The following is a 22938-nucleotide window of genomic DNA, read 5'->3' as shown; positions in this document are numbered from 1 at the left end:
AGTACACTGCTGCGGATGCAGGACGAGGCGGTGCGGGCTGCACTGGAGAGCGGCGCGTGGCGCGAGAAGAAAGACCCCAAGTCCGGCAGGACGTACTACGTTAATGCACGGACGCGCGTCTCGGTCTGGAACCTCGCGAGGGAGCTTTCCAAGCCGCAGCAGCGGCAGCCCTCCGCGGGGGAGGCTGCGCTGAGCAACCAGAGGAACTTGCAGAAGCTGGCGGCGGAGCGGCAGGCGCAGGCGAGGCAGTGGCAGGCGGAGGAGGAGGCGCTGGTGCAGCGCGTGACAGAGCTGGAGCGGGAGAAGGCGCAACTCGAGAGCGAGGTCACAATTCTGCAGGGGCCGACAGAAGCGGAGGCGGCGGCTCTCCAGGAGGAGCAAAGTCGGCTACAGGACGCGAAGCAGAGTCTTGAAGTTGTTGTATCGGAGGAGCTGCGGAAGCGGCGGGAGGCTACGGCGGAGTTGCAGCGGCTGCAGGCCCGTTTGGCGGCACGGCGGGAGGAGCGGCGGGAGGAGCTGGTGGTGCTTGAGTCGCTGAGGAAGCGACTAGAGCATCTTCGTGAGGAGCACGCGGAGGCCTTGGCGGATCTGCGGCGGGAGGAGGCGGCTGAGGAGTCGTTGCAGGACGGGCTGCAGCGCGAGGAGCGGCAGTTGGAGGATGCGTTGCGCGAGGAGGCGCGCCTCAAGGAGTTCCTGAAGCTGCGGGAGAACGAGGTGGACCGCATGAAGGCGGCGCTCAAGGCCGTTTGCCAGCGCAGGGCGGCACTGCAGCAGCAGCACCAGCAGCTGGCGGACGAGGTCGCGCAGGGGGCGGTGGGGGCGGCAGCGGAGGACGCGGCAGGCGGGCCCCCGGGGTTCTCCCCCCGGCTGCTTTCCCGCCTGCAGCGCGGGGTGGCGGCGCGAAAGACGCAACTGCAGCATCTGCGGCGGCAGCAGCGACTTGGGTCGGAGGCGGGGTGGATGGAGGCGGAGACCGCCGAGCTGCGGCGCGTTACGGCCTTGACGGAGCGCGATGTGCGGCGGCTTGCGGAGTTCTCGCGAGAGTTGAGTGAGCAGCTGCGGGCGGTGGCGCCAGTGCTGGAGGCCGTCAAACGTGAGGTGCAGCAGCTGGGGGAGGAGGAGGCACAGTCGCAATAGCCTGACAGGGCTTCGTTGGTGGCTGATGCTCCGCCCATTCTTTTAGTTTTTCTTTTTTTTTTTCCTTTTTTTTCTTCTTGTTTTGCTTTGTTTATCGTGCTTCATTGCGGCTGACGGGCTCCCCAACGGGGGCTGAGGTGCCTCGTTTCCCCTTTCTTTTTTTTCTTTCTTTCATTCTTCCCCTTACACTCTCAGCCTGCCCTTCCCTTCCCTTCACTCCCTGCTTCTTTTCTCCCTCTTGTTGTTCGCGCCAAGGGATTTAGTCGCACTAGCGAAGCACTGGCAAGAGGAGGAGCGGAGGCGAAAGACATTCCTAGCTGCCCCTTTGCTTGCGTTGTTGCCCCTCCCTTCGTCTTCCGCGCCGCCGCTCTCGCTCGTGGCGCGGTGACAAAAAATGCGTCGCTCGGCCTTCTCAACGGGTGCCATCCCTGCGGTTGCGGCTGCGGCTACGGCTGCGGTGGCCCTGCAAACGTCTCTCAGGGGCGGTCTCGTGATGCACACGCCGAAGTCTGAGATTGAGTTGGGCCGCTTCAAATTTATGGATCAGTACAACGAGTTCCGCAACCGCTCCGGCAGAGCCCCCGACTACTACGTGGAGAAGTACCGCGACACCTACTGGCGCGTGGATGAGTACATACGCCGGGCGGAGAACTACATCCACTCCCAGGGCTATTTTTACCTACCAACTTTAGAGTTCCCGTGGTACAAGGGATGCTTGCCGCTCTTTTCATCGTACCAGATTCGCCTTCACTACGGCCGCCACCACCGCGCCTACGTGGAGAAGCTGAACCAGCTGATTGAAGGCACCTCGCTGTACGGCTCCAACCTGGACGAGATCATCAAGCGCACACACGGCGACGTGATGCTCATCGGCGTGTACAACAATGCAGCCCAGCACTACAACCACTGCTTCTTCTGGAAGTGCATCCAGCCCTACGGCAGCAACATTCCGCCGGACTTGAAGGCGGCTGTGGAGCAGCAGTACGGCGCCGTGGAGACGTTCCAAAAGCTCTTCACGGATGCCGCGGCGAACCTGTTTGGTAGCGGCTGGGTGTATTGGGTCTACGACACCCGTTTGGGTAAGTTTGATGTACTTTCGCTGCCCAATGCGGGGTGCCCGCTGACCAACACGCAGGTGGTGCCACTGCTGTGCGTCGACGTCTGGGAGCACACGTACTATGTGGACTACGAGAATAACCGCGCCGCATTCCTCGCCAAATACTTTGACGTGGTAGACTGGCACTGGGCCGAGCGCCATTGGAAGCGGGCGACAGGACAGGAGTACTACGAGATGAAGTACTGGTAGGACACTCACGCCGCGGAAGTCAGGGGAGGATGCATAAAAAAGAAACGCAAATGCAACAAAAGAAAACAACCACACACACACACACACAAAGGCACAAGAATGCCAATAACATGTAACAAAGCGTGATTTTTGCCTCTTTTTCTATTGGATGGGGGCGTCTGAGCAGCCTTTGGAAGCCCATTCTTGACATATGCACAAGTCTGTGTGTGTGTGCCCGTGGAGTGGGGAAAACGAAAGACAGTGAGGAAACGGAAGGTTGCATTTATCTGCCTGTAGAGTTGGGGTGCCGCCATGAAGAGTACGGGAGCGATAATTTGGTGCTACAGTGGGGAAGGGGGCAGGGTAGTAGTTAGCAAACAACTTTTGTAGTGTTGATGTGGGGGAGGGGGAGGAGGGCGGGATCTTTGGGTAACGTGGAAGAGACGAATAAGTCTGTGGGCTTCAGGGAGCTTGGGCCCGGTTGGGTTGGGTGGTGGTGGGGGCGCTTATGTGCATATTTCTAGCGGTGCTCCGTGTGGTGAAGAGTGGCGGCCTCCGGTGGAAGTGCGGCGACCTTGAGATGCGTGAGTGTGTGTGTGTGTGTGTTTATTTTATTTTTTTCTTGTTGCAGGTCCGCGCGACGAGCGTGGGGGGTCTGTAGTGGAGAGGGCAGGCGGTGCAGGTGAGTAGTGAGCGGGGAGAGGGGGAGGGTGGGGGATGCGCGGCGAACGGGAAGAGCGTGGCCGCTTCTCTTCCGCGGGGGTTGGCAGACTGTTTCTCTGCCTGCGCGCCCGTCTGTGTCTGTGTGTGCGAAGTGACGGTTGAGTGGACTCCCCCGGCCTTGGGGGAGTCGCCGGCCCACCGACCGGGAGCTGTGTGGCCGTGGCGTCACGCTCCCGCTGCTGTTGCTGCCCCCACGGCTGCCTCGCCTTTTCTCCCTTCCGTGTTGTGGGTCCGGCTCTAGAGGCAGTAGCAGCTCCCTGGCGTTTGTCGCCAGCGCTTATATATTTATATATTTTTTCAAACTCGCGGCTCCGGTCCTTGCGGGGCGGGTCGCTGCTGAGAGGCCGAGTCTGTGGTGCTGTGCCTAGGGGGGAGGGGGCGGCCGGGCAGCGAGAACTGTGTCGTGAAAGGGGGTGGGGGGTAGGGAGGGCGAGTGACGCCCCGCAGAGGCAAAGACAGAAAGAAGAGAAAGAGGTCAAGGAAAGCGGCGTAGAAGAATGATGCGCCGTAGTTGTCTCGTGCTTAGCGCCGGCATGGTGGAGTACCATGAGTGGCACCTTCATGAGCCGCTGCTGCAGAACTATGAGGGCTGGCGCATCCTAGACAACCCACGCTACGAGAAGAAGTCCGATGCGTACATCTACGACTTCACCGGGAGCGTCCGCCACCTTGACCCCATCATTGACGATCCACGTCTCACCCACAAGCAGCGCGTGTGCCGACTTTACCGATGGGCACTCAAGGAGCTGCAAATGTGGCTCATCCAGCTCAACGCACACAAGTTCAACCTTGCCTACAAGGTGGTGCGGCGGCGCTTTGAGATGTATCGCTACGTCACGGATCCGGCCATGTGTGATATGATGGTGCGCCAGACGCAGAAGTACTTGCGCGAGAATGCGTGTTTTCACTTTCTCCGCCGCAACAACGGCTCGCCGTGGTCGACGTACACCCTTGCCAACCCCATGTTTCACCCCGACGGGTCGCAGGTGTACGACCATTGGACTCACCCAGAGGTGATGTGGTACGACGACGCAAAACTGCACAGGTGGTCGTCGCACCACCCGATGTACGCCGGGGCGGGAGAGATGTCCGATCGCTTTGGCGACATGGATGTGTCGCCACATCTTCGTCTCCTAACGTGCGCGTTCTTTGGTTGCGTCTTTCTCTACGCTGTTTGCAGCTTCCTTGCCGTCTTTGACCGAGACGTGGACCCACACTTTGAGAAGTGGTGTGCGTCGTTCGACGACAATCTGAAGGGGGCGCTCTACGCGGCGGAGCGGAACTCGCGCAGCAGGGCGTCGATGCTGGGATGGGACTGGGACCGCATCATGGGGAAGGTCCCGCAGCAGAGTGGCTTCCACTTTTACGAGGTGCGGCGGTTCGAGTAGAGGGGCGGCTGGTCGATGGCCTTGCGGCGGGCGCGTCGTCCTAGTCGTGGTAGCAGTAGCAGGCGTAGCAACGGCGCTGCTGGCGGCGGGGCGCGACGCAAAGGGGGTTGGATGGGTGGGTGGGGGATGGGTCACATCTTTGTTTTTTATTTTTAGCTTTACGAAGTAGCTGCAGTTTATGAGTAGCGAGCGGTGCACGTTTGCAAGAGCCTGAGGGCGGGAGTAGTCGATGTGGTGAAAGGTGAGTGCCGTGGTGTCCGGAGTGAGGGCCACGGCAGATGGCGTGGATGCATTTAGCCAAGCCTTTCTTTCTTTCTTTCTTTCTCTGTGGTGCTGGTGGGGCCCTTGCGCAGTGCTGGGTGGGTGGGTGTCGTGCGTGATGTTCGTGTGCCCTTTCTTTGCATGCCTGTCTTGTGGAAGCCTCTCCTCCGTTCCACCTCTCCGTCTTTGTTAGTTCGTGCTGCTCACTGGCTGGGCCGCAGGGAGGCGGCGACAGGCGGCGTAGAAGTGCCAGGGCTTGACGGGCCTCAGCAGAAGGGGAGGGGAAGGGGCGGACTCCGTTTGGCGTGTCGATCGGGCGTGACTCCGCCTTGGGGCGTGAACTCGATGACGTCGCCGTCGCTGGACGCGGGCGAACAGAGCGCGCTCTCCGCCGCGAACGGGCTGGGGGCGGCGGTGGCGTGCCTGCACGACGACAGCGTGGACAGGCAGAGCAGTGACAGCGCCGCCCGGGTCGACTACCAGCAGCTGATGGAGTCCCACCGGCGGCGCGCGGCGGTCATGGCGGAGTACCGGCTCATGGTGGAGCGGCGGCGGCGGCAGGGCGGGCAGCCGCCCGCCGAGCTCGAGGGGGCGGCGCAGGCCGCCGGCAGTGCCCTGAGCGCGCGCTGCAGCGTGAACGCGATGCCGGCGTCGGAGAGGCACACCCCCAAGGCGGCGTCCCCCGCCGCCGCCGCTGTGTCTCTCACCTTATCGACGACGACGACGACGACGACGACAGTTGCAGCGGCCAGCGTGCCCTCGCGCCCCCGCAAGAATTCCTGCAGTTGGTCACGGCCGCGGGGGGCGCTTACGGGCAGCACCGTAAGCTCCGCAGCGAAGCAGCGCCCAAAAGTAAACTCCGCGCCAAACACCCCGCGGGGGCGGCGACAGAGTCTTCTGCGGCAGAGCGGATCAGGTGGCCTCGCCGACAGCAGTCTGTCGCCGTACTCGACGCCGCCGCGCTCCCCGCACGGGACGTCGCGGGTCCTGCACCCCACACAACTTGCGTGCCGCCACGAGCCGGCAGGGGCGGGCGAACTCCGCTTGACCGCAACCCCACCGCTTCGGTCGCCGAGGGAGCCGTTCGCCGACGCGGCCGCCGGCAGCGTGAGTCCCCCCGTGCCGCAGCAGGAGCCCGCATCCCACGACACGAAGGCCGAGGGCGATGACGGCGCGAAGGCGGTGGGGGAGAGGTTTCCCACGAGTCAACACGGTGGCCCCGCGTATATTTTTGTCTCGCCCTCACCGTCGTCTGTGTCCGCGACGCCGCACTGCCCCGACGCCACCACGCTGGAGATTGAGACCGAGGAGGACAAGCACCTGCTGCAACAGCAGCGGGGGCCGAATACGGAGGCCTCTTCCGTGCACAAAACGAGGACTGCTTCTGGAAAATTCGTAGAAGGTAGCGCACCACCGTCGCAGCAATCACAACGGCGTCAGGCACCGGCACTAGAGCTGGTGGCCGTGGGCGACGAGGAGTTGCCCTCCTCTGTGATCTCCGACTCCTCTCACTCCATCACCGAAATGACACCGATGCTCAAGCGCTTTGGTCGTCAGGCGGAGGAAAACGTGTCCGAGTGTAGGCGAGCCGTGGAAGCTTCGGCCCAATCGGTGGTGCAGCCGCAGCAGCAGCAGCAGCAGCAGCAGCAGCAGCAGCAGCGGCAGCCCACCGCACCGGCGAGCCCCCCAGATGACGTGGCTGAGGACCCACACGTGCATGCGGCAGATGACCAAGGAAGGATGACGGAACCGATGCGTTTTGCGCAAACTGCGGCACACGAGATGCCGCTGCGGGGGGCAGCCGGTGTATCTTCGGGGCGTGGCAGTGGCTTGACGGTCGACGACAAAGCCGCATGCATAGCTACCGTGGCTGCTGTACTGCAAGGAATTCTCGTTCAGACCCGCCGCGTGCTTCCGTGCTACTACTGTGGTGAGGCGCAGTCACTCTCCGCATATCGTCTGCACTTGGACTTCTGTAAGACTCGCACAGAGGCCCTTTACGCCCGCTACGGGCTTAATCCGCTGCGTTTCATCATGAGTGTGCCTGTACTCCCCATTCCGGCGTTCATGGCCTCGGATGCGGAGAAAAGCGCGTTTGCCAAGGCTTGCTACCGGAGCGTGAAAGAGTCCATTGTGCCGTGCCCGGGCTGCAACATGTCCTTTCGCATTCACGATTTCCCAGAGCATCAAGGCGTGTGCATCGGCAGCGCCACCAGCCGCAGCCGTGGCAGTCTGCGCGCAAGCCAGAAGAGGTGATCGCGCGGCGGGTTAGGTACCGTACCCACAACCGCCCAGGCACAGACACAAGCGCCGTTAGATAGATAGAAGTGGCGTGCGTGAGTTTGTGCTTGTGAGTGTGTGGGTGCGTGGAGCAAATATCAGTCGACGAAAAACGAGAAGGTGAAGCTTGAGGGACAGGCATGGATGCACTTCCCTGAGAAGACGCGAGGCAGCTAGTCACTAGTCTGCTGCAATAGTAATAAGAACAGCAATAGCAACAAAATTGCATCACATTGATCGCGTCGTGGGTTATCTTTTTTTTTTTTATTGTACCACGTGGCGCTTGCATTCATTCAGTCACTCGGTCAGCTTTACACATGCCAATGGGCGCTTGCACTTAACTTTTTTTTCCCCCCTTTTGTGTCTTTTTCTTACTTTGTGAGCATCCCATTTTCCTGCGCCCTGTGTCTGTGTACGTGTGTCTCTGCCGCCATGGCGCCTGCCCGCGGCTTCTCAGTGGCTTCCCCGCCCCTGCCTTATTTCATGTACCCCGTCTTTCTCGTGCGTGTAGTATGTAGAGGAAGCTGCAGAGCAGCGTCTTTTTTTTTTTACCTTTCATTTTACAGCTTCTTTTCCCTTCGTTGTGTGTGTCGCGACTGGCGGCGGAGGCCCCGCAACGCAAAGGCATTGAGGCATAGACCAAAAAGGCGGGCCAGCCGGTGCGGAGACAGTGGAGAGTAGTGTGAGGCCGGCAGAAAGCGCGTTGGGGGATGGCTGCGGCGTCGAGGAGTCAACTCACCACGCTGCCGTCGCAGACCTTGTCGTTCGTCGACGGCGGCGGTCTACAGGAGCCGCAGCGCCTGTTAGAGACCTACGACGCCGCGGTGAAGGAGCTCCGCATCCCTGCCGCTGACAAGAGGTTCTACGAGGCATGCTTTGCGGCCCCCGTGCGGGAGTCGCTGTCGGCATGCGGCGGGGACGCAGGGAGTGACGGGCCGCGGCGCGAGTTGGAGGGGCGCTGCTCCCTCCTCGCGGGTCTCTGCCAGCATCTCGAGAGGCACCGTGACGCCACCGTGCGTGTGCTGCAGCTTTGCCAACGCCGCGACGAGCTTGTGGAGGGCATGCTGCGCATTTGTGCGCTGTACCAGGCAAACGCCGCGCTGCCGTATCCGCCACCGCCCCCTGCTGCCTTCATGGAGGCGCTTGAGAAGCATCATCTCGTGACTTTGTCTATTGTGGAGGCCATTTTTGACTGGCGGGAACAACTCTCCCGCCCATTTCCATTTGTTGTCGGGGACGAAAACTACCTCTACCGCATTGTAGATGACTGCAGCCTCCTGGACTCCAGTCTGCTGGGAGGCGTGCTTCGACTGCGGCTGTCGCAATACCCGCTCTCCTCTCACATGGCTTACGCTCCAGTCCCAAAGCGAGGGCGGGGCGTGCTAAAACACGGCGGCGGCGGCGGACTCATTTGCCGGGAATACGACGAGACACAAGCTGTCCTGCAGGGGGGACCTTCGCTGTGGCGGCGTCAAAGTTCGCAGTCCGGGTCGCACGACGTCCACGCCACCGTGAGGCGACGGTCCCCGCCCAAGCCGAGTGGGAACTACACCCAGGCCCACCTGCAGTGGGCTGAGGAGGTGATACAGAAGGAGAACGTTCTCCAGCGGCGGCTGATCAGTGAGTTGTTGATGAAGGCAAGGCAGGGCCTCTTTGCGATGCTGCTCGCGACGCCCGACATTGTGCGCGATGCCGCTGAGGGGATTCCGCTTCTGGAGGGGAGCCCGGGCGCGTGGCGGGAGAGGATCATTGGGGCAGCCGCCACAGCCGCGCCGGGGACACACAGCCCCGATGAGGCGGCAGCGGAGAGGCGGCGTGAGTCAGCTGCGGGGGAGATGACTACTTGCCCCAGTGCCGCGGCAGCAAACCAAAAGAGGGCTCACCCATTTTTGCCTCCCCGAGGAATTCCTTCTCCGCGTCGTCATTCTCTTCCCAGTTAACATTCCCCCCTGGCTTTGGTTAGCCAATGACAGCGGGCTCTGGCGTTTGTGCCAGACGAAGCCGCTGGTGGGGAATGAGGGGGGGGGTATTTTTCTTCTTTTACACATGCTTGGGGGATAGCTGATGGGAGTCTTCATTTCCACCCTTTTTTTTTCTTTTTCTTTTTTTCAATTTGTTTTGCTGCTCTTCCTCCTTCTTCTTGAACGACCCTGTGGGGTTTTTTTTTCTTTCTTTCCCATTTTGCTCTTCATTTTGCTTCCGTTCCCCCACGAGAAGCCCTCTTCACATGCCTTGGGCGTGCATGCATGTTTTTTTTTTCCTGTATGAGTATCCACAGCTCTTCTCTCTCTTTCTCTCTCGCTCACTTTGCACTGGGTGCGTTTGCGTATTGGTAGCCTCTGGCCGCGTGTACTGTGCAGGTCGGGTGAGGGCGTGCGCCTCTCTTCCTCTTTTTTCTGTAGGTTGCATTAGAATCGTGGAAAGGACGCCATGACGACCAGCGAGTCGGCGCCCGCGCATAGTGGCGCTGCCGTTCCAGGCGAAAACCCGGAACGGCACACGCGCGCCCACACTCACGTGTCAGACATTGGCGATTCAAAGAAGACTGTGGCGTTTAAAGAGTTCAGGCGCTCGTGGCTGACACCGTTCTTCGGCGCCAACGAGCCGGAGCCGGAACTCTCGTGGGGCAGCGCACACCCCTGCAAGGTGTTTAGCCGGCACGTGCACGAGTGCTTGGAGCAGCACGACAACAACGTTGACTTCTGCCAGACGAAGTTGGCGCTGCTTCAGTCATGTTTAGATGAGTTCAATATTTAGCACCGGTGGACGGTGCCAAAGCGGGCAGGGGGTAACTAGGGCGAGGGAAGGAGGGGAGGGAAGGGGAAGAGGTGCAGTAGGGAGTACACCGATGGAGGAGAGAAGAGTAGAGAAGCGGAGAGGGTGTGTGTGTGAGAGTGTGTAGCATATCTAGAGCGAATTTGGCAGCCGCACGTGACCGCGCCCACACACGCGCCGTTCCTTGTGTGTTGCCAAGATGTGATTGAGTTGCGTCCCTCCTTTTTTTTTTGTCTTTTTTTGATTTTGTTCTCTCTGACGGTGTTGTTTGCTCTCTTTTATGCCTGTTGCAAGGCGGCGAACGTTGCACTCTCTGCTTCCTCGTTGCGGGCGCTCACGTCTATTTCTCTGCCTTTCCCTCCCTCACCTCTTTTTTTGTTTTGTTTTTGATTTCTGGCGGTTTCCTCCCTGCGCCTCCGCCTCCGGGAGGGGGATACTTCTGCCCACACGCACACGCACCCCCACCCCCACCCACCCACACACACACACACACACAGACACAGAGGGGAAGGCGGCACCGGCCGCTCTGCTTCTAGCTGCCGGCTGCTGGCGCGGGGGATGCAGCCCCTCCACACCGTCAGGGCCTCCCACGAGGACGTGGGCGCCTACGTCCTCGACGGCTGCGTCTGCGACGGCGGCTCCTCCCTCTGCCTTTCCCTCTCCGACCACTCAATCCGCTGCTACGACACCCACGCCGCGAGTTTTCTCTCGACGCTGCTGGGGCACACCTGCGCCATCAAGGACGTGACGTCGTCCGCGGCGCAGCCGACGCTGCTGTACTCCGCGCAGGAGGACACGGGGGTGATGATTTCGGACCTGCGGCAGCGGACGCCCGCGCACTTCCTGAGCGAGTTCTGCGGGGCCGGGGCGACGGGCGGCACCGTCGGGGTGACCCCCAACGGCCAGTTTCTCGGCGTTGCCGTGAACGGCGACACCCACATCGTGGACACGCGCAAGTGGCAGACGACGCACGTTGTAGCAAACATGCACCTGGACGAAATCACGCGGCTCCGCTTTCTCGACGACACGGTGTACTGCTCGGCGGGGGAGGACCAGATGATCAACTTCATCGATTCCTCCGCCGCGGTGAAGGAGAACGACATGCTGCTGCAGGCGATCTCCTGCGGAGAGGTCGTGACGAAGATGACGGCGTTTCCCGAGCTCGGCGCCTTGGGACTCGTTGGCTCCTGCGAGAACGCCTACCTCTGCCCCTTTGACCTGCAGGAGCGGGAGGCGCGTTACCCGCGTCCTGACGACGCCACGTACCTTGTGGACATGTGCGTGCTCAATGGGCAGGTCCAACTCGTGCGCGGCGTGCGAGACGAGGAGGGAAACGCCGGGGCGCTCTCCCTCATGAATTGGGCCACGCGCGACGTGGTGCAACTGGCGCCTGTGCACAAGGATATCTGCCGCATCGCCGTTGGCGTCGGGGACCGCCTCATTACGGGCGGTGAAGACAGTCTTGTGGCCTTCTGGCGCACAACGGATGCGGCGACTGCTTTACCCACGACGGCGCCCGCAGACGCCGCCGCGTTGGGGCGGGGGATGATGAAGGCGCGCCACCACGTGACGAGACCACTGCGGTCCATGCCGTACGCGAAATGAGGCGATTGAGCAATGGAGCGGGATGGGCAAGGAGGCGGCGGTCCTCCTGTTTAATGAAGTAGTAAATCCATGGAAAAAAAAGAAGGGGAGTGGGAGGGGGAAAAAGAAAACACGCACCCACAACCACTTGCATACATGCATTCGCCCACACGTGCATGGAACGTACATCTGTACTCCCGAAACACGTGGACACGTTAAGCCTGTCGCAGCTGGGCTGCGATGATGGATTTCCCGACCTGCATCGGGTGCTGCGGCGTTTATCCTAAAGGTATCCCACAGACTTTCTTTCGTGTTTCCTTGTGTGTGTGTGTGTGTGTGCGTGTGCGTGTTTGTGTTGGATTCTTCCCGCCGTTTGTCACTTTGCTTGCACTTCTCTGTCTGCACAGGCAGCACGTCTCCTCTTCCCTGCCCCTCCCATCCCTTTCGCATTGTGTTCTTTTCCTACCACACAAACACGCGCACACACACAACTGCGTGCATGCATGCTCAATAGTACCCCTCGCAGGAGCGCCAGCGTCATCGGGGGCGTGGACTGTGCAGCATGAGGTCGCCGGCTTCCCCCACGGCGGGGGCGACGGCGGCGGAGGGAGGCGCGCCGCTGCCAAGCTCCCCCGCAGCGGCAACAGGTGACAGCCCCACGGAGGACACGGCCGTGCTGCCGCAAAAGGAGGGCCAGCAGCCGGGGGAAGAGGGTGCGGCGCGGGGTGAGGCACAGGGCCCAACCACCCCGATGCATTCCGCCATGAAGGGAAGGAGTGGACGGGAGCGCAGCACCGACCTGAAGCCGCGCTTCAACCCCGACGTTTCCGTGATTGAAACACCCAGCTACGTTCTTGTGATGAACGGCGAGGAGGGCGAGGAGGAGGCTGAGGAGCTTGCCGTATTCAACCGCCTTTACGAGGAGGCAAAGGCGCGGCTTGAACGCGCCAAGGCGGCGACCGGCAGCGAAGCCGAGGCCGCCGAATCCGACGCGAAGGAGTGCACCTTTTCCCCCGATGTGTCAAGCTACGCCAAGCAGTTGGGGAAGTACGCGAACTTTAGGGAGTTCCTGCTGAGCCAAGAGGAGCACAGGAAGATGAGTGCCATGCAATTTGGGAAAAAGAAGGAAAAGGTGTTGAGCGAGGAGCGCTTGAGCCTCTTTGAGGACATGCCGCGGAAGCACAGTCTCCGCATCATTGCATACTTGGAAAAGGAACGCCAGTACAAGGGCCCCATAAAAGGATGGCGTGAGCGCTTTCGGGCGTACATGAAGAGGCTGCAGGAGCAGGACCGGGAGCTGACGCCGTGTAAGTCTAAAACCCACGCGGATGCGTCCTCCGTGCACAGTGCACCCCTTCGTGACGACGCCGTTTTTGAGCGACTCTACGAGGAGGCTGCTGTGCGGGCGAGGTCGCAGCGCGTTGTGACGATGACGCAGCTGGAGAAAGAGTCCCGGGAACTGTACTGCCCCGTCACAAATGAGTCCGAATATTGGGCGAGTGGGAGCCAAAGCAGCGGGGCTTCCCACAGGAGGGGGAGGAGAAGCAGCAGCAGCAGCTGGGGCAGCAGCACTCAACGCCGCTCGAGCCGCAGTGGCCACACTGCTTCCGCCCACCGGGATCCCAGCGGCAGCGTCTTCGACGAACTCCATGCCATGAGCGAGGAGTACCGTCGTCGCCGGGAGCTGCGTGCGCTGGAGGCTATGAGCAATCGGGAGGAGTTTACATTTCGACCGGCGACAAACCCGCAAAGCAGCAAGATCATCATGGAGCGTGCCATCGCTCGCGCGAGGGGTGAGCTGCCGGAGCGCGCTACGAGGAAGCAGGGGTCTGGGGAGACGGAGGCAGACTCGCAGGAGCGGCGGCGCAGCAGCGTTCGGTTCAACCCCGACATTTTCTGCTCACGACTGCAGCGCAAAGAAGCTGAGCGGCTGTGGCGACTGGCCGCGCTCCAGCGCAGTTTGCGGCTGGCAGAGGCCTCGGAGTGCACCTTTCGTCCGAGCATTTCCCGCACCAGCCAGGCGATGGCGCTGCAGAGGGGCTACGGCCAGATCACATTTGCCCCCGGGTCGCCGGATGCATCCCCGCCTCAACCACGCCGCCACCCACTGGGGAGCGGGGAGGACGACGACGAGGACGATGACGGGGTTCCCCGCCGTGGCGATGGCAGCGGCACTCCTCAGCGCGACCTCCTCCGCCACCGCCCGCGGCCCCAGCAGGAGGCCCCTCCTCGCCGTAGCGGCGGCAACGGGGAGAGGGCGCGGCGTGACGCCACTGGGGCGAAGCGGGATGACAGCAGCGGCGAGGCGACGGTCGGACGCGTGTTTGATGTCGCGGAGTCGGAAGGCGGTTACATCGCCGCCCTCTCGTCGGAGATTCAGGGCGTCCTCTCCCAGTGGTCGGAGGCGGCAGCGCGGGCGAGGGCCACGACCTGAGCCAGGGCCCAAAGCAGGGCACTCAGGCAAAACCACAAGGCGGCGGCAAGCGTAAACGACCACAACAACAACAAAGCCTCCACTGAACTGAAGTACAATACCAGAGAGAAGCAGGCGTAATATTTCTATCTCCACCCCGCATGCGCACACGGCGGCGGCGAGGGGGGGGAAGGAGGAACATAAAGGAAGGGGCAGAACACTTGTGTTGTTGTTTATGCCACTGCTGGATTGCTTATTATTATTGTTGTTATTGTTATCATTATTATCATTTTTTTAAAAAAAACATTGCCCACATCACCTGGTGTCAACGATATCTACATGTGCACCAGTTTACGTACGAAGCGTTTGTTCTGTACGGATTTGGCTTTCTCGTCATCATCTTCTCCCTTACGGACACCACGGCGGCAATGCAAGGCGTCTCTGTTTTCGTTTACCACCTCTTTTTTTTATTTTGTTGATTTATTTTTCGTACGTTACTGCCGCCAAATACATAAATATATATATATATATGTTTTATTTTACTTTTTTATCGACCACCCGCATGACTGCTTCCCCCTCCCCCCCCACCCCACCCACCGATGCCTCCAAGACGTGAGAGCGATGACGTCTTCAACGTGTGAAGAAAATCAACACATTCGATGCGTGTCTCCAGACACACACACACACACACAAACGTGTGCATCAGCCCCTTTTCTGTCCCTCCCTCTGTGCGGAGGGGATGTTCTTTGCATCGGGGGTGGCGCTTGAAGGGGAAGTGTAGGAAATATACACATAAATACTTCTTTGCTCTTCCCTTCCTTTTCTCTTTTGTTAATCCTCTCCACGTTTGTCTTCCTCCGTGTTTGCTGCGTGACTGCCGGCAGTGGAGCGCGGGTTTGTGTGCGTGTGTGTCTGTGGGAAGTAAATAAACACAAGCAAGGCGACATACGCGGGGTATGCAGGGAAGAAAGCCGGCAGGAGGCACGGAGGCGGGGAGGGAAGAAGCGGGGGGAAACAGGAGGGATGAAGGAGGCTGGAGTCCGCGCGTGGAAGCGCCCTGGACAGTGGCGTGCTTTGGTGCCGTGCTTGTGACCCTCTGCCTGCACTACAAGGCACTTTGCGAGGACCGCACCGAGTTGTCCCTGCCGGAGCTAATCACTTCGATGGAGACGCGGTGCCGCTCGTTGGGCGACGTCTTTGAGCGCCCCGTGACGGAGCCGCTGCTGCACCCTGTGCCCTCGCAGTTTGGCGTGGCGGTGTGGGTCGAGCGCGAGCCTTGGTCGCTGCCGGTGCACGACGCACTCGACCGCATTGAGGCGGCAATTCATCGGGGCTCATCCAACGCTGCCGCCGCGGTGTCGGGGCCGCGTTTAATTCAACGCATAGTGCGCGTGACCACAAAACGGTTGCGGGACGGCGGTAGGCGGAACGGCACTGCCGCTCTCGGCACTGCCGCGGCGGCCCAACAGCTTGGCTTGGGGGTTGCCCAACACGTCAGCATAGCGGATTTGCGTGGGGAGGTGGTGATGTACGGTATAAGTTTCTTTTGCCGAGCGAGCTCGGCTGCCAGTAATTCACACGTGGAGTGCCGCTTCTTTGATGCGGGGCGGGCGTATTGCACCATTCCAGAAAACGCCACCTCGGCGTGGTTGTCGCGGGAAGTTCCAGCCGCCGTTGCGACGTTGATGTCCCGTTGGCTGAAGCTCGACAGCTTTCGCGACGTGGCCGCGGTGCGGCGGTGGGCGAAGGAGCGTGAGGCGCACAGCTGCACCTACGCCCTGCGCGCCCTGCGCCAGCTGGAGCGCTCCGTCGCGACCCACCCCGACATGCCAGCGCCGTTAGACGTGGCTGAGACGGTCCGTCGGCTGCGGGCGTTGATTCACGCCGGGGAGTTTATACATTTTGCACGGGCCGCCGACGACCTGCAGTTTCACCCACTGCTCCTGCCCCAACTGTACATTCCGTGGGATCAGGCGCTGGTGATTCACTCCTCGATCCTGCTGCCCATGGTGGTGGTGGCGGTGCTCGGAGTGCGCCTGACCGTCGCGGCCCGGAGGCGGCGGCGCGATGCCGCAAAAAAGCAAGCAACATCCAACCTGAAGAGCGACTGACCGGAGGAACACCAATGGGGAGGGAACCGGGACACTCTGCTCCCTCTCCCTCCTCTCCTTTGTTTTTTTTTCTTTTTTGACTTTTGCTTCTTTCTCTCCTCCATGGTTCTGTGCTTGACCTCTCCGGAGAAAGTCCCTCCCCCGGTGTCTCGGTCTGCACGCGCAGTTTTTTGCCCTGCCTACGCCCCCTGGGGCGCGGCCGCTGTTTGTGCGTGGGCAAACGTGCGTGCGCTACCCGAGTGAGGTGCGCCTCAAGTATTTTGCCGCTTCTTTTCTTCCTTGTGGGGTCCCCTGTTCGTGCGCAGCGGCCCCGCGCGCCCCTTCTTTAGTTTGCTCTCCCCCTCCGGTGGCTTTCTTGGTTTGCTTCCTGCATGCCCAACGGCGCCCCCACGCCGACCGGGGCGGAGGCCAACCGCCAGCCCCCCGCCGCGGCGGAGGAGGCTGACGGCGACATCATCACGCGCCAGCTGTCACGCGCCCGCCTGTACGGCCGCAGCAGCAACACCAACGCCAACAATCACAGCGCCACCCCGGCCACCTCCAGCACGGCTGCCAACAACAAGAATGACGGCGGCGGCGACGGCCCCAGGTCCACCTACAAGAAGGTCTACAAGGTGAGCATTGACGGCGACGACGGCGACAGAGACTTCCTCAAGTGCGCAGGGATGATAGCAGCCATCATATCCTCGCGGCAGGCGTACAAGGGCTGCGACAAGGGCGAACTGGAGGTTTCCTTTGAGTCGGATGCGCTGGACCTTTTCACGCAGCTGCAGGGCCAGCAAAGTGGGGATGGGTGTGTGCTGAAGTTCGACGCCGGCGTGTACCGGTTTACCGGGATGAAGACGGAGATAGTGCCATGGGAGACGTACGTGCGTGACGTCAAGGCGGTTTTCAGCGCCATTGAGTCGGGCCCCTGTCTTTCCACCGCGAGGACGCGGCTCACCACAATTGCTGAGAAGTCGCAGCTGTACTTTCTCTTGAATGGCGGGGTGGAGCTGAGCTACAACAAGGACATGCTCGGGGGCGGAGTGTACGCCATCTGTGCGCGCGTCGACAACGCCGTGCACCTGCCGACCTCCGTGACGGTCCCGACGCTGCTGGACTTTATCATTACAACGGCGGTGGAGCAGCCGCGGACGCCGCTCTTCCACGACGAGCGGGGCAGGCTTGTCCACCTCATGGAGTACTTGGAAAGCTGTGGGGTGCGGGACCCAAGTGAGATCACCGGGCAGGGACTTGGGCTGCAGCCGCTGCCGCAGAGAAACAAGTTTCAGCAGTTCAACGTGCTAGACACAAACCTCAATCCCTCCGGGAACTTTGGCGCCCACCTGCTGCAGGCAATATTCTCCACAACTGGGCCCAAAGACGGCGACCTCTTCGGCGCCCTCATCCGTCCCGAGCTGGAGAAGCGGGAGTTCAAAGACCGGCAGGTGGTGGCGACCGAGATACTCTTCCCGCTCTACGGCCAAAACGCCGAGGAACTGCAAAAGCTTGCGGCATGGGTGCGGCGGCAGGGCTTTAACTCGTTCGAGCTGAACATGTGGACGCTGTGCATTCCACGCTCCGCACCGCTGCGTGGACCCAATGAGCAGCCCGTCACATGCGTCACCCTCGGTGACCAGTTGCGCCACATCTTTTATCCCATGTTCATGGCGACGCTTTACCCCATGGACGTCGCCTGGGCGGACGTGGCCGCCCTGCTGCGCAAAACGGGCGCGATCAGCATTCGCCCTAAGCGCGTTTTTCACACTGAAAACTTCCTGTCCCAGGCTGTAGACCCCGACGACATCAAGTACGGCGACGCGGTGAACGACCACTACTTCTTTTATTACATTTGGGCGAATCTGGCCACACTTAACGCCCTCCGCACGCGTCTCGGCCTGAACACCTTAAATTTTTCTCCCTCCGTCTTTGAGGTGGCGCCGGCGTACGATCAGTTGGTGTCGAGCTTTCTCCTGGCGGATGTGGTGTACCACGCCACCTCGCTGGAAAAGAGCTGGATTATGCAGTATCTCTTTATGTACTGCCGCATCGGGGTCGTCATGTCGCCGCTGCGGGACAACACGCTCCGTATGTCCTACTTCGACCACCCCCTTGTGCGGTACCTGTCGCAGGGGCTGCTGGTGTCCGTGACCACCTCCGACCCGCTGTACTTTCACCACTCCGCCACCCCGCTGGTGGAGGAGTACGCCACCTTGATGAAGCTGCACTCCCTGCTGCCGATGGACGTCTGTGAGCTCGCACGCAACAGCGTGCTCAACAGCAACTTCCCGCTGGAGATGAAGCGGCGGTGGCTGGGGGACGAGTTTCAGGTGGCCGTGAACCGGGGGAACGACATCCGGCGCTCCGGCGTCTGTGACGCCCGTCTGGAGTTTCGCAGCGAGTGCCTCGTCCACGAGGAGACGGTACTGAACCTAGTTCTCTCGCAGGTCTGCAAAAAAGGCGAGCAGCCGGTGTCGCTCTCTTTTCTATCCATGCGAAACCCGGCCCGAATGTCGGCAGAGGAGTCGCACCACTCGCGCGGGGGTTTGCGCCTCAACTACACGGATTGGCGAGTGGTGTACCCGCGCATTGACATCGTTGGGGGCAAAATCCAGGCCTCCGCCACCGACGCCGTGGAGCTGCTGCGCGACGTCATCTCCCTGCGCACGAAGTACGTCAAATCCCACGTCATCGACATCGATGTGAAGGTGGAGGACGTCTTTAACGACTCCAAGTTTGACGAGTCCAAGTGGGAGTACAACAACTACTACGGCGTGTTTCTGCTCTCCCGCATCGGCAAGCCGCCGCCGTGGCCGATGTTTATTCCGCCGGTGCGGGAGTTTATCCGTGACGTGGCGGCCGTGCGAGAGGCGGTCATGAGCCACCGCAATCTGCAGGTCCTTGCCGACCAGCGACTTCAGCTGCTTGAGCGGAAGTTCCTGCTGCATCTTTCGCTGAACATTTCCAAGGAGGCAGGGAGGAAGGAGGAGAAGGAGTGGAACAGCCGCGACTTTTTCACGGCGCACAAGGTCGACACGAATGTACAGACCGCGGCCGGCATGAACGCCCGCACATTGCTGGAGTTTTTCGTTGAAAAGGCGCTCCACCACGGCCATGACGTGGTCTTTGAGGAGGACGACCAGCCCGTCACCCTGCGGCAGATGCTGGAGCGCTGCCAGATCAACGCCACCCGCATTACCGTCGATGAGCTGAACCACCTCATCAGCTCCAATCCGCACATTCGCAACACGTTTTTGGAGGTGGACAACCTCATGAAGGGACGCTACTTTGCGGAGCTGACCAAGCGCACCCTGGAGTTGTACCAGGAGGACGCCTTCAGCTTTTCCGAGAATCGGCTGGTGATTAAGGGGGCTGCGAAGGATGAGTGGTGGAAGTTGGCGCAGTGGTTCGACCGCTACGGCATGGCAAGTCCGCAGAATCGGTGGATGATTAATTTGCCGCGCCAGTACCGCCGCCTCCGACAGGAGGGTGTGGTGCGCAACTTTGGCGAGTACATAGATAACCTGTTCCAGCCGCTGTGGGAGATCAGCCTGCACCCGGCCCAGGACACCAAACTCCACTACTTCCTCACGCACGTGTCGGGGATGGACTGCGTGGGGGATGAGTCCAAGATGGACCTCCCACTCACCGCCACCTACCCGCACGACTGGGACAGCGACCTTAACCCGCCGTACAACCTCTACCTCTACTACTACTGGGCGAACATCACCACCCTGAACGAGTTTCGCGCCTCCCGCGGCCTGGGAACCTTTTCGTTTCGACCGCAGTGCGGCGAGCTGGGCGGGGTGGAGCACCTCATCGGTGGATTTCTGCTCGCCAACGGCATCAACCACGGCGTCACTCTCAGCCAAAACCCGGTTCTCGAGTACATGTATTATATAACGCAACTGGGGGTGGCAATGTCGCCGCTGAGTAACACCGCGGCCGCCTCCGCCTACCTCTCAAACCCGTTTCCGCTCTTCTTTCGCCGCGGCCTTAACGTCAGCCTTGCGACCAATGAGCCGCTCTACTTTCACTTCACGCGGGAGCCGCTGATTGAGGAGTATTCCATCGCGGCCAAAATTTGGCAGTTTGAATTCAATGACCTCTCTGAGATTGCGCGGAATAGCGTGAAAAAAAGTGGGTTTCCGCCTACCTGGAAGGAAAACGCCCTCGGAAGGTTGTACCACCTGAACTCGGCACTCGGCAACGATGTGCGGAAGAGTCGTGTCTCGGACATCCGTGTCGCATATCGCTACGAGGCGTACCACTCGGAGCTGGACTTTCTCTCAGGGCAGCTCTCGGGGGGACGGCAGATGCCGCGGGCGATGCGCCTGCTCGAGGAGGAAATTGCCGTCTACGAGGAGGTCATGCAGACCAAAGTGGTGCTGCCGGCCGTGGCGGACGAGGACGAGGGGCGGGAGGAGACACGCAGCCCAGCGGCCCGGGTAGTGCGGCTCAAGGCAGACTTGGAGGCGCTGGAGCGCGACATGCAGCGCATGCAGTTCCTCACCACGCAGTTGGGGAGCGAAAACCGGGGCATTGTGGAGGCCTTCAACCGGATCCGAGCGAAACTAGCAACGGAGGGCCTTGTTGTGATGGGGAACCTCACCAACCGCCCCGCCTCACAAAGCGCAAACGGCGTCGCAGCCGGCAAGACAAACGACGACGGCAGCGGCAGCGGCGGCGGCGGGGGCGGCGTCCGTGAGAATCACGTCAAGGAGTCTGCCTAAAGGAGCGTAGTCACTGCGCCTCTTTGTAGTGCCGGCATACCCACCCCATGCATGCCGATCGGGCGGAAGATCATTTTGCTTCCCTGTGGATGTAAACAGAGAAATTGATGAAGTGAGAGAGAGAGAGAAAGGGGGGGGAAGTGAAAGCAAAAACGGCGAAACTAGACCCATTTCCTTCGTGCGTGCCATAAAATGGCACAGCTGCCCCTTACTCTTCATCTTTTTCGCCCGCGAAGAGGAGCGGAGGCCATTGCGACTGAGGGGAGGGAATGGGCGGAAAGAAGATCAATGCATTTTTTCTGCGTCCCGCTGTGACGGTGAGTGCAAGGGCCACGAGCGCAACTGGGCAATTTCTTCCTTGGTTGCTGCCACCCCTTTTTTTTTCATTTTAGGCACGTGGCTTGTTCCGCGGCCCTTTCATTCATTCATACATTCATACACACAAAGGCAGGCTCGCAAAGGAATTAGGCGGCAACGGTAATGAAGGCGGCCATGGATGACTTACTTACCGGGTGGCCCGTGAACGACAGGAGGCCGGGGATGCACGGCAATGGGGGGAACCGTTCTCCTTTGCCTAACAGGCAGGAGTTGCGCTCTGCCGGGTCTAACACGGGGGCGGGCCTGGGAAGGGCGCGATTATACGGCTGGCACCCCTCTCACACGTACCCTGATGAGAGTCGTGAGAGGGGCCGGGCTGCGGGCCCGCGCTCTGGCGCATCGGCATTGCGGGTTAAGGAGGAAAACCGCCAGTTGCTGCAGATGTATTCACCGTACTTTTTCCCTGTGAGGCCGACTGTGGCGCGAGGAAGACCCGGCAGCAGGCACTCCTCTAGTGCTGCGTCGGGAAGCGCCCCGCGTCGTTCATGCCACGCTTCCGCGGGGACGTCACGCAGGTCGCGCCTTGTTGCTCGGGAGCAGACGGCTTCAGCTCCTTTGCCAAAGGCTCTGCGGCCGGTGCAGAGTGCGGGAGGTGTTGGTTCGAGAGCTGTGACGCCGCCACGCAAAATGTCTGAGCACCTCCCGCATAGCCCCGGCGGGGCCTTCTTCCATAGTCTCGCACACGCCTCCCAGCAGTGCGGTGGGAACGGCATCGTCCTCCCTGTTGTGCGATGTCAATCTAATAGTGGCGTCATCAATTTGGCCCCGGACGCCCACCCGCGAAACGGCAACGTCTACGGCGGTGGGGCCATAGTCCATCCCTCGGGAAGCGTAAATTTGATGAGCAGCTGTCGTTCCTCTTCCCAAGAGACTTCTAGCGTGAGCCCCGCCAGTGACCCGGCAGTCGTTCCTCCGCGTCAGCTAATGGAGTGGGAGGCCGCCTGCGTGATGGAGACGAGCGCGTCGCAGCGGTGCGTTGCGGTGGCGAAAAAGATGGAGCAGCTAAAGAGTCAGGTGAACGAGGCCGATGGTGCTCTGGAGGCCGTCAAAATGCGCCAGGTTTCGCTTAAAGAGAAGATGCGGTCGTTCGCCGATCTGCAGCTGGAAGTGGGGCGAGAGGAGAAGAAAAGTAGGGAGCTGCGGCGTATAGCGCAGCTGGCGATGAGGCGTGTCGACAGCGCTCAGTCCTTGGAGGCAAAAAACGGCTTGCATGGCGATGCGGCCTCCGATCCGGGGGACTGTGTTGGTGGGGAGCCGATGTCGATGGCCAGCCTTCTCCACCAGCGCGACACACTGCAGCTGGAGCGCGCAGCGCTCAGGCAGGCGGTGCATGCGGCTGCTGCGGAATCTCGTGAGAGATCGACCAGCGGCGCCCCAAATTCTCGCGTCTCGACCCGACTGCATGAAGCCGAGCGGCGAAGGCTTGAGCAGACTGTCGCAATCCTACAGGATCGGGAGCGACGACTGAAGGCGCGAGCCCGGCTCTCCGGGCTGCGCGCAGATCGTATGATGGGACAAGTTGAAGAACTTCGAGCCACAATGCGTCAGAAAAAGGTGCAAGGCCTCAGGAAGGTTGTGGAGAGTTCCGACACCGCATCTTTTCCTGGAAGCCTTCAGGACGTAACCACCACGACAAACCCAGTGGGGAGCTGCTTCATCACAGAGTTGGAGGCCTGACGCGTTTTCTATTTGAATATGATAAACGGACTGACTCTTCTTAATATGCTCTTTTCTTCGAGTCATGTATATATATATATATGTCTATCTATCTATCTATCTATCTATCTGCTCATCTCTGCCTATGGGCGTGAGTGAGTCTCTGTGTGTGTGTGCGAGAGAGAGAGAGCGAGGTGTGATACGGTCTAATGCTGACCATTTTTCTTCTTGT

General features: G+C 60.6%; 11 protein-coding genes across 11 annotated transcripts, besides 23 other annotated features; all 11 read left to right on the top strand.

Moving 5' to 3' along the window:
• Positions 1 to 15: 15 nt before the first annotated feature.
• Positions 16 to 1137, top strand: Tco025E_01876 (uncharacterized protein; the record flags this gene model as incomplete). Its single annotated transcript, XM_029368812.1, has 1 exon — positions 16 to 1137. The coding sequence occupies one exon, from the start codon at positions 16 to 18 to the stop codon at positions 1135 to 1137; it is 1122 nt and encodes a 373-aa protein (XP_029231077.1).
• Positions 1138 to 1288: 151 nt separating this feature from the next.
• Positions 1289 to 1316: a microsatellite.
• A 16-nt stretch (positions 1317 to 1332) lies between these two features.
• Positions 1333 to 1359: a microsatellite.
• A 172-nt stretch (positions 1360 to 1531) lies between these two features.
• On the top strand, positions 1532 to 2443 carry Tco025E_01875 (putative superoxide dismutase; the record flags this gene model as incomplete). The annotated part of the gene is made up of 1 exon (XM_029368811.1): positions 1532 to 2443. The coding sequence occupies one exon, from the start codon at positions 1532 to 1534 to the stop codon at positions 2441 to 2443; it is 912 nt and encodes a 303-aa protein (XP_029231076.1).
• A 70-nt stretch (positions 2444 to 2513) lies between these two features.
• Positions 2514 to 2539: a microsatellite.
• Positions 2540 to 3003: 464 nt separating this feature from the next.
• Positions 3004 to 3028: a microsatellite.
• Positions 3029 to 3084: 56 nt separating this feature from the next.
• Positions 3085 to 3158: a microsatellite.
• A 484-nt stretch (positions 3159 to 3642) lies between these two features.
• Positions 3643 to 4533, top strand: Tco025E_01874 (uncharacterized protein; the record flags this gene model as incomplete). Its single annotated transcript, XM_029368810.1, has 1 exon — positions 3643 to 4533. The coding sequence occupies one exon, from the start codon at positions 3643 to 3645 to the stop codon at positions 4531 to 4533; it is 891 nt and encodes a 296-aa protein (XP_029231075.1).
• Positions 4534 to 4635: 102 nt separating this feature from the next.
• Positions 4636 to 4665: a microsatellite.
• A 171-nt stretch (positions 4666 to 4836) lies between these two features.
• Positions 4837 to 4858: a microsatellite.
• A 77-nt stretch (positions 4859 to 4935) lies between these two features.
• Tco025E_01873 (dentin sialophosphoprotein precursor) lies at positions 4936 to 7050 on the top strand (the record flags this gene model as incomplete). The annotated part of the gene is made up of 1 exon (XM_029368809.1): positions 4936 to 7050. The coding sequence occupies one exon, from the start codon at positions 4936 to 4938 to the stop codon at positions 7048 to 7050; it is 2115 nt and encodes a 704-aa protein (XP_029231074.1).
• Positions 7051 to 7124: 74 nt separating this feature from the next.
• Positions 7125 to 7163: a microsatellite.
• A 621-nt stretch (positions 7164 to 7784) lies between these two features.
• On the top strand, positions 7785 to 9014 carry Tco025E_01872 (uncharacterized protein; the record flags this gene model as incomplete). Its single annotated transcript, XM_029368808.1, has 1 exon — positions 7785 to 9014. The coding sequence occupies one exon, from the start codon at positions 7785 to 7787 to the stop codon at positions 9012 to 9014; it is 1230 nt and encodes a 409-aa protein (XP_029231073.1).
• A 146-nt stretch (positions 9015 to 9160) lies between these two features.
• Positions 9161 to 9194: a sequence feature (A-rich).
• Positions 9195 to 9352: 158 nt separating this feature from the next.
• Positions 9353 to 9381: a microsatellite.
• A 123-nt stretch (positions 9382 to 9504) lies between these two features.
• Tco025E_01871 (uncharacterized protein) lies at positions 9505 to 9831 on the top strand (the record flags this gene model as incomplete). The annotated part of the gene is made up of 1 exon (XM_029368807.1): positions 9505 to 9831. One exon carries the CDS (start codon positions 9505 to 9507, stop codon positions 9829 to 9831), a length of 327 nt encoding a protein of 108 aa, XP_029231072.1.
• A 39-nt stretch (positions 9832 to 9870) lies between these two features.
• Positions 9871 to 9954: a microsatellite.
• A 117-nt stretch (positions 9955 to 10071) lies between these two features.
• Positions 10072 to 10100: a sequence feature (A-rich).
• A 193-nt stretch (positions 10101 to 10293) lies between these two features.
• Positions 10294 to 10351: a microsatellite.
• A 56-nt stretch (positions 10352 to 10407) lies between these two features.
• Tco025E_01870 (uncharacterized protein) lies at positions 10408 to 11454 on the top strand (the record flags this gene model as incomplete). The annotated part of the gene is made up of 1 exon (XM_029368806.1): positions 10408 to 11454. One exon carries the CDS (start codon positions 10408 to 10410, stop codon positions 11452 to 11454), a length of 1047 nt encoding a protein of 348 aa, XP_029231071.1.
• A 298-nt stretch (positions 11455 to 11752) lies between these two features.
• Positions 11753 to 11789: a microsatellite.
• Positions 11790 to 11899: 110 nt separating this feature from the next.
• Positions 11900 to 11923: a microsatellite.
• A 72-nt stretch (positions 11924 to 11995) lies between these two features.
• Tco025E_01869 (uncharacterized protein) lies at positions 11996 to 13867 on the top strand (the record flags this gene model as incomplete). The annotated part of the gene is made up of 1 exon (XM_029368805.1): positions 11996 to 13867. The coding sequence occupies one exon, from the start codon at positions 11996 to 11998 to the stop codon at positions 13865 to 13867; it is 1872 nt and encodes a 623-aa protein (XP_029231070.1).
• Positions 13868 to 14099: 232 nt separating this feature from the next.
• Positions 14100 to 14143: a microsatellite.
• A 210-nt stretch (positions 14144 to 14353) lies between these two features.
• Positions 14354 to 14377: a microsatellite.
• A 42-nt stretch (positions 14378 to 14419) lies between these two features.
• Positions 14420 to 14444: a microsatellite.
• A 72-nt stretch (positions 14445 to 14516) lies between these two features.
• Positions 14517 to 14541: a microsatellite.
• A 261-nt stretch (positions 14542 to 14802) lies between these two features.
• Tco025E_01868 (GPI transamidase component Tta1) lies at positions 14803 to 15957 on the top strand (the record flags this gene model as incomplete). Its single annotated transcript, XM_029368804.1, has 1 exon — positions 14803 to 15957. One exon carries the CDS (start codon positions 14803 to 14805, stop codon positions 15955 to 15957), a length of 1155 nt encoding a protein of 384 aa, XP_029231069.1.
• A 34-nt stretch (positions 15958 to 15991) lies between these two features.
• Positions 15992 to 16016: a microsatellite.
• Positions 16015 to 16052: a sequence feature (A-rich).
• A 276-nt stretch (positions 16053 to 16328) lies between these two features.
• On the top strand, positions 16329 to 20672 carry Tco025E_01867 (adenosine monophosphate deaminase-like protein; the record flags this gene model as incomplete). The annotated part of the gene is made up of 1 exon (XM_029368803.1): positions 16329 to 20672. The coding sequence occupies one exon, from the start codon at positions 16329 to 16331 to the stop codon at positions 20670 to 20672; it is 4344 nt and encodes a 1447-aa protein (XP_029231068.1).
• Positions 20673 to 21088: 416 nt separating this feature from the next.
• Positions 21089 to 21112: a microsatellite.
• Positions 21113 to 21152: 40 nt separating this feature from the next.
• Tco025E_01866 (uncharacterized protein) lies at positions 21153 to 22727 on the top strand (the record flags this gene model as incomplete). The annotated part of the gene is made up of 1 exon (XM_029368802.1): positions 21153 to 22727. The coding sequence occupies one exon, from the start codon at positions 21153 to 21155 to the stop codon at positions 22725 to 22727; it is 1575 nt and encodes a 524-aa protein (XP_029231067.1).
• An 83-nt stretch (positions 22728 to 22810) lies between these two features.
• Positions 22811 to 22837: a microsatellite.
• Positions 22838 to 22938: the final 101 nt, after the last annotated feature.

This window comes from Trypanosoma conorhini, assembly GCF_003719485.1.
Source record: "Trypanosoma conorhini strain 025E chromosome Unknown Tco_14.4_contig_00067, whole genome shotgun sequence".
Lineage (NCBI taxonomy): Eukaryota > Euglenozoa > Kinetoplastea > Trypanosomatida > Trypanosomatidae > Trypanosoma > Trypanosoma conorhini.
This window is presented reverse-complemented; position numbering and strand designations above follow the sequence as displayed.